Source organism: Necator americanus, chromosome V (assembly GCF_031761385.1).
Source record: "Necator americanus strain Aroian chromosome V, whole genome shotgun sequence".
NCBI classification, from domain to species: Eukaryota; Metazoa; Nematoda; class Chromadorea; order Rhabditida; family Ancylostomatidae; genus Necator; species Necator americanus.
The window spans coordinates 15,126,973-15,140,220 of NC_087375.1; the positions used below are offsets into that span (position 1 = coordinate 15,126,973).

The 13,248-nt window shown below is 38.3% G+C and overlaps 1 protein-coding gene across 3 annotated transcripts in view; it reads right to left on the minus strand.

The window, feature by feature from the left end:
* Window positions 1-51: 51 nt before the first annotated feature.
* The window catches only part of RB195_013943 (uncharacterized protein), a gene marked incomplete at both ends in the record, with an annotated part of 30,066 nt that continues 16,869 nt past the window's right edge, over window positions 52-13,248 (minus strand). For 2 of the 3 annotated variants that reach the window (XM_064203988.1, XM_064203990.1), the window contains 7 exons: window positions 52-120; window positions 200-259; window positions 466-585; window positions 665-772; window positions 823-966; window positions 2,274-2,401; window positions 2,453-2,585. In XM_064203988.1, the coding sequence (XP_064059869.1) occupies window positions 52-120; window positions 200-259; window positions 466-585; window positions 665-772; window positions 823-966; window positions 2,274-2,401; window positions 2,453-2,585 (762 nt within the window). The remainder of the gene's footprint in view (window positions 121-199; window positions 260-465; window positions 586-664; window positions 773-822; window positions 967-2,273; window positions 2,402-2,452; window positions 2,586-13,248) is intronic. The other variant, XM_064203989.1, reaches the window with a different exon arrangement.

Here is a 13,248-nt window from a genome sequence, read left to right on the forward strand (position 1 = left end):
ATAAAATTTTAAATAACCGTCGGTCATTTGGGAAACATTGGGTCTCTTTGTTCATGGTGACAACGTATTTGACCGTTTTCCATGGGTAGTTGTCCTCATTTGCGGAGATATCTCAAATGACTGCAAGAGTGGTTGATTAAATCTCCTATGGAAGACAAGAGAGAAGGTGAATTCAGAAGGAAATAACTCAAATGATTACCTCAAAAAACCGTGTCATATCTTCTAACGTTACCAAGCCATCACCATTGCTATCTAGTTCCTGAAAGCATCATCATAGCCATAAAAGTAGCATGGTCTGGTTAAACGCCGGATAAGTAAAACAACTCAATTATAACATCTCTAAGTTTAGAATTAGAATTAGATTAATTGTAGAATTTAATTGATTTCATTTCGTGTTTCATGTTTCATGTTTGTCCCTTGCAAATCCGAATTTTCTACATTACTACAGGCTCAAATTCAATTTACATTGAAGACTGTAGTAGCGCGTTGTTGCACTGTTTCTTTATTGGTTTCGTTGATTCCATTAGTCTCTCCCTGTCTTCCTTCACTCAGGCCGAATACTGCTTGTGTGAACGACAAGAATTCCTGCAAATACATAGCATCATTTTTCGGTTGAGACTTTTATGGACAGCTACTTATTTAAAAGAAAAAAAAACTAATGCACCGGAAATGCGAAGTGATCCGTTTGACAACCAGCAATGATTCGAATTGTCCATAACGCATTGGATTCTGCTGTTTTGGGTTGAACAAGTGAGAGACACTCAATGAGGTTCTAGAAACGTAGGCCGTTGTGCATTGGTTAACGAGGAAAGGGGTGCTCACCTGGAAGGTCACAGTCTTTTTGTCGTCAGACGAAAAGGCGAGGAAAAGACGTGAAATGTACTGATCAGTGGCTTTTTCCGGAGCGATGATTGACGAAAGAACATTCCGGAATTCTTGTTCCCGCATTCGACCAGATGGACATTCCTTTACGTAGTTAAAGAAAATTCAAAGGAAATACCGCTTATATACTCCCTCTGTGTGAAATACCAACAAAGTAAAAAATAAATTTCGTGCGGATCTCGAATAACGACAGGACTAGGTGTCAAATGTTAGCTGTAATCTGATACTTTTACTTTTGAAAGAAAAAACTTGTGGATACAATTACACGATGGGAAATAAAAGTGTGCTACATATGTACATTTTTGACGAAAAACTCAAGCACGTGTGGTTCTCCTGAGAACCACATGCTTGAGTTGCGCAGTTTGTATGCGACACATAGTTGCATCAAGCAGAAACCGATTTGAAAGGGAAAGGTCGATTGCCCAGGGGCTGTAGAAGTATCTATCCAGTTCTTCGCACAACTATAGTCGGTTGGCCTAATCGTAATGTTTACCAGATACTATATTGGATCTTAGAGGTCCAGTTGGGAATTTTAAAATTCACTATAGTGAGATGTAGGATAGTTATCATTTATTCCTTGTCTTTACAACAATATGGGATACCATTTTAAAGCTAGGAACTAAATAGTAACTCTCGTTTCACCTTTAGCATGGACGAAAGCTTGCCACAAGGGTTTCCTAGCCAGTACTTCCGAAAACTGATCTCGTTTTATAGTTTGACTAACTGTTAGCATTAGTACGGTATTCTAGCACTAAGCGGTATAGTACAGCGATGATACTGGTTTGAATGTAATCTATTTACAGGAGAGTGCTTCCTTTCCTAGTATATAGAATATTCAAAACAAGCGATGAAAACCTTAATGATTTCATCACTTCCATGAAACACACACATACATAGTATTCCCGGTCTTTAAAGGCATCATCGCACGAATCTGGGGTGGTTTGGATTTCTGAGAGAGCTAGAGCTGGAGACTATGCGGGGATGTAGATTGCAGAAACGGGTGCGATAACGCTCATTTCTTCCTAATTGCCGTAAAAGACGATCCGGAAGATGCAGCGAGTGAACAAGGGTGGCGCGCTCCTGTAGACCTTTGAGCGTTCCGAGAAGCTATTTTCTACGACGAGTTCCATTGGAACGGGCCGCATCTTTCGGGCCGTTTTTTACGGCAATTAGGGAGAAATGAGCGTTATCCCACCAGTTTCTGCAACCTTCGACTCGTGTAGTCTTTAGCCATCGGAAATCTTTTCTACACCAGATTCGTGAGGTGATGCCTTTAAAAGAAGATTCCACTAGTTTACTCACATATTTAGATCCACCTTTTCCTCAATCACACAACAAATAATTCTCGTCGCTAGAGTCGGACATCTACTAATCACAGCAAATTAGCTCACATTTTTGAACTTTGCGTACATGTATTTGATCCATCGTCGATTGAAACGAGTTGTTCGTGCTAACTCATCAAGAGATGGAGGCTGCACGCCAACCTCCCAACGATCGACAAACTCGTCCACGTCCAGCTCTAGAACGTCCGTTAACTTGTAGTTGTAAGGCTGAAAAGATTATTGCTCACCTTCGTTTTTGTAGAAAATCTTGAATTGTATAGTTCTGAGCGCCCAGTACAGACGATGGAAGAGGCGGTCCGCGACTTGATTCGAGCAGACTTGCCCTGGATCTGCGTAAAGTCGATGGATTGCCCGGACGAACTGAAATTGTAGAACTATAGAAAAAGAGTGGGAATATGACCGCCCATGAAAGAAGCAGAGATTCAGGATGATGTCGATTTAGCGAACACAAAGCATTCTTTCCCTTATGTTGAAATTCCACTGTATTATATCAAAAGTTTTTCCTATGGGAAAACTTTCGAGGAAGTTATGCCAATACGTCCTGTCCTGTGTAGCTCTAAACTATAGAGGATACATCTATAATGGTCCAGAGATCCAAACTTTGCTATAGGAGATGAGTTTGTGCTAATACTTAATTTGATACTCCTCACTCAATAACTGCTGAAAACAAAAGATTTCAAGCTTTAATTACATTCTGCAAGTCAAAATCCAAAGCACCTTTCTTAGGTTTTTCGATTTTCAAAGCGTTAAAATCTTCTCACTCTTCATCAGAGATCAACTTGTTTTATAGATGGATTGATAGTTATAGGTGCTTATTAGTGCTTATGTTTCTTCAAGATTTATAGAGATTCGTCCACAAACAAAATTATATATGAGGGAGTTATAATTTTTTTTTTCATTTTATCATCATCACCTGTGAAGAAGGATACTCATCGTAATTTCGTTGTGTGTTGGATTCTGACTCACCTTTTTCATTTATTCTGTGTCATACATATTTATATATTTATATTTATATTTATACATGATTGTTAGGATTTCCTTTTTAAAATAACAGCACATTTTTGTAACAAACTTTCTGCTTCAAATCAAAAACGAAAGAAGCGATGTGATAAGCGAAAGATTAGGAATGCCTGGGATATGTAGGTTACATTAACCCCTAGTGAACACTAATGTGGTACTATACGCAATGAAAATTAATCAATCATAGAATCGTAGTTTCTAATCTCTTCAGAGGAAGCAAAACTTCTCATATTTCTACATGCAAAGGACAGAGAAAAATACATAGCAAAAATAAAAATATAAGAATTAGCCTCATGAACTTGCCAGGGGAAACAAGGTTCAGTCATAAATGTCTTAAAACGAGGATAGAGCGCTTATGAGCTTTCTAAAAATGTCTAACAAAGCTGTACTTATGGAATTCCAGTTCAAAGGTAGCTTGACTAGGACAACATTTCTGGAGGACTCATTTCATAATGAGAAATACAGAGAACATGGTGAATTTAAATATACCATGCCTCACAGGTTGTAAAATAGACCGTAACAACCTGTAACGCTTAATGTCGTGACGTCTTTTTTTTATGTATTTTTTTCAATAGCATAAATTAGAGTTGTAGAAAGTTTTGAAAGAAGAGGAGCTTTGAAAGTCTATGAGAAAAACGGAAGAGAATTATAGAAAATGAAGGGAATATATTTTAGATTTAAAGAGTTTTGTTTACATCAAAGAGGGAAGAGCACAAAACGCTGCCTTAGTTATGGGATCACTCAATACACGCGAATATAATGAAATTCGTATGCCATAAAGTTCCTAACAGCATACTTACGTTGTGTGCAAGTGTGTAAGTGACGGGAGTGGACAAGAGGGACAATTTTCAAGTCACTCTCGCAACAAACAAAGCCACACATATAATTATCTTGTCGATATTTGCTATTGCGAATGTTCCTCCTTTTTTTGAGCCATTTTGCCTTTCAAGAGAAGTTTTTATGCTTGCATTCGTTCATTCGCTGCTACAAAATTACGAAAACAGCTTTTCCAAGAGTAAAGAGAAGGTCCTTCTTGTTCCAGCCTCATTCTAGAACTTCAAACTTTGAAATTGTGGAAAAGAAAGTTGTTGGGAGCTTTCTCGTCTTTTGTCTTATTTTTCTACCCTTCTATATTACAGAAACTGCAACTGGATCAAGCTAGCGCACCTGCGAAAAAGAGAGGGACGTTAACGTAGACTACAGTAAGACACTATCCGTTCATAAGCTCCAAAGAAAAACTGCGATGATTCTGCAAATTACTGGGAACTAAGAATTGGTGACTGTGCAAAGGTCATGCGCCTTTTTCATTCCCTACGGTGTGGCTGAAACACCATTCCTGCTTTATGCACTTCTTTCTGCAGCAAAACGAAGTATTCTATAAATTCAGGGAGAACTTTAGAAAAATAGTTTATTTCACAGTCTGAGCGACAATTACACAAGAAGTTTGAACCAGCAGTGACTCTCAACAGTGACTCTCCTTAAACACAGTATTTCGACAAAAACGGTCTGATCAATTTGCTGCTTTTTGCATTTACTCCTTGAGAACTACAAGGTATTTTCGAGAAATGATAAAAGCATCTCGGAACAGAGGGAGATACTGATTTCGCTCCTCTTCCGATCTTATACAAACAAGGAATCCGCCCTATAAATCCAGGATTTTATACGGGAAATTGATGTGCGTTTCATAATTTTGCTAAGATGGGCGCAGATGAGAAAGTGGCTTTTCAGAAATCAGCCTTGCACAAATCGATAATCAATTGGTCGAGAAGGATCGTCAAGACCATGGAAAGGATTTTTCAGATTGATATCGGAAGGCACGAAGATGTTTCTGCCGAAACCAGGCTGAGATGTGTATACAATCGGATAACTACATTTTTTGCTTCCTGCAGACTTCTGATTCCATACTGGATCCGAGACCAAGTTGAGCCTTTAGGAATACAGGACTTCTACTCCCCGTGCTCTCTATCAGTCATTAGATCCTTAACTGTGCGAATTAGCTTTATTTCGATGGGTCCAATCTCCACTAACGAACCACTAAACATTTACTTTTGAAGTTCAAATAAGGAAGTTTGAATTGAACTAATTGAAACTGACGGAGCATTTGAGGTTGGTTATTGGAATGAAAAAGTAAAAATCTTTATCCAGTACCAAAATGTGTCGCATAGTTTTTGTTCTTTGCGTAAATTCTATAAGAAAACTGAAGGAAGAGACAAATTTCATCCTGTTTTTTCTTCAGTAAGGGAGGGAACATGTAATGAATTTCTAATAGATAGTGGACGCCATTGATTAAAATTGTAAAATGTTTTATTTACTAGATATGCAAAATAGAAGTAGAGCCACTTTTATAGCAATTGAAATTAGGTTCGAAACTACGTTGTGCACAGATACTGAAGCTTACGTCAGCATCAACTGTCAGGTGAGCTTTCAGTGAGCGCATATAGTCGGCGTCGGGCGCGTTCTGTTGGCTTAACGCGAAACACCTTCGATTAAGATAGGACAGAGAGTAGATAGAGTGTTTATGAAGCAGAAAGTCCGCGCTGCGCACATCTGGTGGACACATTCGGCTGCGATTATAATTTTATGACAGCAAATTTTTTTCGTTAAAACACCTTTTCATAAGGGTTGAAAATGACTGGACTGCAAATACTTTTTTGTAGTCAATGTACCGTCACTTCGTTTTCTTTCTAAAAATTGGCAATTTCCTGCCACGTGGCTGCAGCGCCAGAAATTCGGGGTTGGGGAAATTAGCGGCAAACTTGACTTAAGTGAAGATATTACGGTACCAATCGGGAAAACCGAAGAGGTAAGGAACTTTGAGAGGAAATTCAGCGTTATCCGTAGTACTACAACAACTGTTACCTGATATGTCAGGAAACATTTGTTTGTTTACTTACTTATTTATTCATTTATGTACACCAATGATACACCAAAAAAGAAACCATATTTTGTCTGAGTCAAAACAAAAACGAAAGCAATCTGCATGTAATTTTTTTTTCAGAAATGAAAACAGATGCAGCCTTTCTCGTGGCAGATAAAATAAATATAGCGACTGCGTTGGGAATGTAGACGTAATAATTGTCTTCAACGACAACTGCTAAGACGTCATGTCGTTTCTCAAATGAAGGAGATTTTAGCGAGAATGGGTCGAGCGGACGAACGGGAACTCCACGGCTGTGTTACATGCAGACTCTCGCATTGGGTTCTTGCAAAATTTTTCTGACGGCTCGGCAAATAGAAGTAAATTGCATTCACGCAATGTCGATGTCTAGAACATCTATCGTAGAGCTTGTGTAACGCAGCATACGCAGTGAAAAAAAGCAAGCTCAGTGATTTCTCGAAATCCCTAATTTTCCTTTCACGGATGCTGAGCCTTCTGAATTCTTTAGGTTTTTCAGGTAACAAAAATAAATAGTATGCGTTAGGCAATTTTTAATGTAAATTAATTTGTTGTATGATCATTTTGTAACTGCGGAGTACAGCAGAATTCTGAAATGCAGAGAAATAATAGACTTCGAAGGGTTTCGGAAAAAAACGGAAATTCCTAAAAGAGGTGATGCAGGCGCGAGAAACGTAAGCAGCAAAAGCATACGCAAAAATTTGGATTCGTTGGTTCCAAAGTGTTTGTTTTGTTATCGTGTACATAAAATTTAGAAGATGGATTCGGCTCTCGGAAGAAAAGTTTCGTGCGAAATTTCGAATGAGAACGAAAATTAAATAGAAGGAAAGGGGGACATAATCATATATATTGAGATGGGGAAAAAATGACGCGCTGGATTGATGAGAATTCTTGTAATCTAATACGGGTATGTGTGCAAATATTGTATATTTCAGCTGAAATGCAAAGGAGAGAACACGTTTTCATCGGCAAAATGTTCTATATAATTGTACGCGCTGACCATAAAATGGCAATTTACCGTCAGCTGTTAGCAGCTTAACCCACACGAGCAATAGTGAAAGAGTTTAATTTAGAAACGGGTTGTGATGGGTTGGAAAGTTGTGTAATATCAGTCACACATGCTTACGAAGTGTTTTCCCAATGATATAACTTTTCGCTACGATTTAATCACCATAATTATTATCCATAACATATTCCCGCCATTTGGACAACTCCTCTCTAACGCGCTGCCTCCTGGGACTTGTTAAATACAGCGTTCGAGGGACTTGTAAATATTAGCGTGTTGCTTTTATAGTATGTTTTATCTTTTTTAAATTATTTCGGTTTTTTCTCGATTTGTTAATCGGAATATCCAAACAAATAAAAGAAGGCCCCATATTAACGAAGAATCTGCACCAGAGAGGAGTAAGTGAGTGATTTCTTCAGAGAAAAGTCCATATCTTCCCTCTTTCTTCTCTAGTCTCTTCAAAGTCCATATTTAATAGTTTACTGCCGATTCGCACAATCTATAAGATGTGCCATGTTCATTGAAATGGAATTTCTTAAAAAATACTCTCTATATTATTACAAACAAGAATAATTGAATGCGTGGGTTTATCGAGTTATCACGAGGTGAGATGTATCTACACGTAGGGTTGAAGGTGTACATTGGGTCATCTCCTGGGCAATGCGGTTTAATTCATTGCGGTGGGAGAGCTCGTACTTTTTCTAGAGTACTTCTATTATAACTTCAATTTTTTGATGTTTTCTATTATTTCTATCGCCTAATTTCGTATTATTTTTATTTTTTTGTCACAGACGAGTGAATTTAGGATGAGAGGCATTCTAAGTCAACTAGGAACACGGAAGGAGATTCTAGAAAAGGAAATAGAGTAAAGTAGAGTATATTCCGTATTATAAAAGATTTTTACCTACCTGGATTGCAAAAAGTAAACAAAGCATGAAATGCCGCTTTATTTATCATATGAACCAATGCAGTCAATGTAGGGTGCAGGAGTCAAATCGTCCAGGTATATAGTTTGAAATTAAAGAATTTAGTCTACATTCTGACATTTATTCCTTAATCTTCCCCCCTCCCTCCTCCTCCTACTCCTGAGAGATTCACCGGTGATATTGTTCTTCCTTAGCTCAAAGTAACAAAAGCTATGCAAATCCTCGGACGAAACATTTGCGTGAACATTATCTTTGGAGAAATACCTTATGGTAGGACTGAACAAAATTGGTCCAATGTCTCAGCGGTCTTAGCTGAACAGCTTAACTCATTTTGGAAATTAACCTTAAGCTTTTGACAAAAATAAACCTATGGAAGGAGTTGACTAGGGAGAAATTACTCTACGAAACTCAACAAAACGGAAGAAAACCAAAAAAAAAGACTGAATCACTGAAAGCAAGACCATTAAAAATATTTTAGGCGGTTTAGCGGAAACGCTTCCAGTAAAACAAATTGAGAACTGCAGAGAACTACGTGAGACATCTGAAGCAAGAGAAGCGGGCAGCATCTATCATGTAAATTCTAAAGTAAAGCAGTTTCGCTCTGGCATGATAAGATTCGCATCCTCTCTAAATGTGCCGAAACCAGTTTCATCGGCATCCGATATTTGGTTCCCACAATTTCCAGATGAACTAGATGGGAAGAACCATAACCCTTTTATACAATCTTCGACAAAGGTAAAAATCAGAGAAAAAACTCTGAAAATTTCTCCTGCTTCGAAGAGCATTATGTCTAGAAATACTCTGCTTATCATTCAGTAAAACAGATCCACACAGAGTCTGTGAAAAAAAAACAAGTTGTTGTCAAAAAACTTTCTCCGAAAATTCTCTGCTGACCGTGCGTTACTTTCAATTAGGTTTTTCTTTGAGGCTGCAGCTTGAAATACATGATGATAAATATGTGCAATGGGCACTATTGTCACCCTTCATCCTTATTTCACGTACATTCCCAATATTTGACACATTTCGTTAGTTTCGAAGAGGAAACATCCACAGCGAAAGGTTCTTATGATTATTTGGCGTGACGTTCAGATTTGTAAGTAGTAAAAAAAACGCTTTGCGTCAAAACGCATAACCCACCCACCCATTTTTCTTTGAGGAAGGTATATCTTATTCCGTTTTTAAAATCCACATGAAGCAACGGCTTCATGTGGATTTTAAGAAAGTTAGGTAACTCAGACTAGGTCCGGTGAGACATTGCACGAACGCGGTCTACTTGTATTATATTCACTAAGAACGTCGGCAAATTTGACAAACTTTTGACAATTTGACGAACAATTTGACAAACAAATTTGACAAATTTGGCAACCTGCGTAAGGATAGGTGCTTAAGCGTGCATAGTACAGTCCACTCCTGTCATGTTTACTAACAATGGAAAATTACTGTAAACAGAGAGGAGTTTAACATACAGCAATACCGATGAAATTTGATCGGAGTTGCAGAATTTCGTGTAGTTCCTTTTTCTTGAAGTGAGTGGAAGACAGGCGAAGGATAAATGAAATTCATGCAAAGGAACTGTTCCATCAAATTTGCTTGTTTCATCTGATTTTCTGGTGCAAAGAAAGAGTTCATTGCTGAATAAAAGCGGACACGAACAGAAAGGAGAGGAACATTGAAATATATACGAAAGATCTGGGGGAAAGATATGGATAGTGGTGGAAGTGTCACGATAAATGGTGAAGCACGTGTAAAATAGTCTAGTTTCGCTGCACACCCTTGCACCTTCTTTACACCTATTTCATTCTTTTTTGGATTAATAAAAAGTCGCGCATTTTTATAAGCGAAAAAAGCTCGCTTTGTGCGTTGAGAAAGCCAATTAATTTGCGCAGTGTGTCGTGGCCTGAATTTTATATGTGCTTGTGTGACTCTGCATCCGACGTCGCTGTGACTGCATGGACTAACGCGGTGATGAAAATTAGAAGACAGCGGCCGCAGGAAACAAGCAGGAAAATAGGAGTTATAACGTAAGAGGAAGAGTCACTGTTCTCCGGAAGTTCCTGGATGTTGCGAAGGTTTGAAAGGAGAAGAGTTCGTTTATAACAAAAGTTAGAACTGTTAATAAAAATTCCACCACTACTTCTGTGATAGTTGCCTTTGTTTCTAGTGTTTGCACCCAACTCAGTACAACTTCTATAAAAAAATTTTTCTTCGTGTTCCTGTTTTTCTTTTCAATTTTAAATAAGCAATGTCAACGTTAAAAAGCAAGTGAGCAAGAAATACGCGATCTAGATTTAATTACAAGGGAAACTCTACTTAAAAACTTTTCTTCTGCGAAAAACTGGAGATGGAGAAGCAAGAGTACGGAAGGTTGAATGAGTTTTATAAATATTCTTCTTAGATATAGCTGCTGATTATACAGGACAGTTTCTATTAAGAAATATTTTCTTTACAAACAAACATCTATTGGAGAGCTAAATTAGAACGTTGAGAGAAGGTTTCTCAATTGAACCATTAAGAGGGGGTTCCTTTCTTTTCGGGAACGTGAAATGAATAGTTCCGACGCTCCACGCTGAACAAAAACTGAGTGGTCGAGAAACGTGAAATTAACGCCTCTTTCCAATTTTTGCTTTGGTTACTCCATGTCGCAATAAACTTCATCATCCAAAACTCTGTCTGACGCCAGAAATTTGTTGCTCTCATGTGAAAGAATAGATGAGAATTTGCACCAAAATATAGTTTGCGCATAGTAGGGCTTGCCATTTTTCACATAAAAGTCCTCCTCCTGGATTCAGATGTGCAGTTGTTTGATGTGCAATAGAAGGAACCTTGGCTGTACTGACCTGAACTTGATCTGTTGTAATAAACGAAAACTTGTCTTCTATTGCGGTTTTTTTTTGGAAAGTTTGGATTGTGAGGAAAACATCCTGGTAGGGGATTTTCTCACTTTTTTGGAAGCACTTTGACCCGCCTTGTCGTCATAGGTAAAAACACATAATTGAGAAATTCGAATAATAGTGATCACATAATGAGATGTGGATCGACTAGTGTCATTGTTTTTGGAGCATAGTGAGCGTGAAAAGCAAATTAATTAGCTAATGTACGATGTACGCAGGCGTATCGGCAACAGTTGGTGCATTCAAGTGAAGAGCGAAAGAAGCAAAAAAGTGGGGAAAAACTGCTGCAAATGTGTCTCTGAGAGGCAGAAAGCACCGCGAATCCACACTTTTGCTGCTTCCAAGGCGGAAAGCCGTGCAGGAACCACAACTGAAAGAAGTGAAAAAAAAGTTTGCAGACAAGAAATACCCAGAATTTTCTTCAAAAAGACCCGAATTGCAGTTATTGGAAGCAGAAGTGTGGTGTGGAGCGATCGGTTGTGTAGCGCGGAGATCGTTCTGTCCGGCTGCTGCTGTTCAACGCGCAATATTCTGCCCTCTGTTTGGTCTTTCACTACAAGGATTTCTTCAATGGTCCAGACGAGGCCTCATTAGAGCCATTGTGCTTGACGCTGTGGGAAGCATTTCTCAGTGCTTTGTAGGGTAAACAAAATAAAAGCTTTTTTCGCGTTTGCGAATCGAATTCGCTTGCTAATTTATAGGAATCGCGATTTTCTTTCTCCAGTATCGCAGGTCACTTCTAGATAATAAAGAGTTCTCCAGTGTTTTTGTCTTCTGAGATTGCAAAGAATTTGTGGCAGCTCTTCACGTCCTTTTACACTCCCTACAGTGATGTCCTATAAATGAAAAAATAATGCTGTTGATATAAAAAGTGGAAGTTAGAATCAGAATAAATCGAATAAATGGAATAATAGGTGAATACGTAAAAAGATATGTGTTGTATATAACAAAAAATCCCATAATAAACCTAGTAAAGTGGTAATTTTTTGGTTCTGAGTTCTCTTTCGGTTGCCGTTGTTCGTAAATTCATGGATTTGGATAGGCGCCTTCCCTATAAAAAAAAGCTGAATAAAAAAACAAGTAAAAACACTGCACACTGCATAAACTCGGTAAATTTTGAGCTCTTCCTATTGAGAAGGTTAGAAAAAAAAACTGCTCTGCTTCTATTCTTGCAATGGATTTCTCAGATGACTGGCAAAGCGCAAGAAAATGGATAGTAGCTGTCGAGAATGCATTTATTAAATTCAAAAACATTGCTTTATAAAGTAGTAAAATTGTTCCAACAAATTTTTTCCTTTAAAACGGCTAGACTCAATTTCCAACAGTCCAGTCACCTCTGCAGTCCTTCTAGTGCTGGCTACGTCACACAGAACAGACGTATGCTGTGAGATGTGTAGAAATTTGTGGTAAATTCAACTCTAAATAGATTCTTTGGAAAAGAATTTGAAATAAATTATGTATTGTGGAAGTCATCGGCTATTATGAACAAGATCTAGAATTCTTTTCATCATGATTATCTTGAATTCTTTTGGCAGATCCTATCGCTCTTATTTACTGAAGTGAAAGAAGTTAATGCGCATATCTTCATTCTGATTCAACCGAGGAAGCAGGTCAAGGGATTTCGAAAAACAGAGACACACATTTTTGGTAGCATTATTTACTAGAAGCGCTCCCTCTCTCTATTTCCTTACTTTTTTCTTTCCCTATCTCTTGCTTTCTTTTTCTCCCTCTTTAGAGTCATTTGGTTGGATTCAACCTCTGAGGCCCCGTTCGCCCTACTAGCCAGTCAGATTCCATAGGAAGAGCTATCAATCAAGTCCTCTCAATGTCATCCATTACACCTCATCCATTTCTCTTCTCTCAACCGCACGCAAAAACAGCAAAGCATTTTCATAATTGATGGCAAAAAACTGAGATAAAAATACACCCACACATTTTTTTGACGGCCGAGAGCGTAAACTCTGACAGGAAAAGAGAAAGAAATAAAGGAAAGGCTGAAGGAATATCGTGGCCCAACGGGTTCGCAGCAAACCTTCATTCGTGCGTATTTGAAGTCATCATAATGAAATCTGCCTTATTTGGTGGCTGGGAGGACGATGAAGCCGGGCACTATTGTGATTAAAGAACTGGCCTCTACATAACGAGGAAAGTAACGGAGGTTCAAGGAATTACTCGTTCGAGGAGAGGAAGGGAAAGATTGTGCTAAGAAAGGCTCTTATTCGCTTTTCATAAATAATGTGACATCGCTATGGATATCTTGGCTCTTGGTGTTTCAATTGGTTTG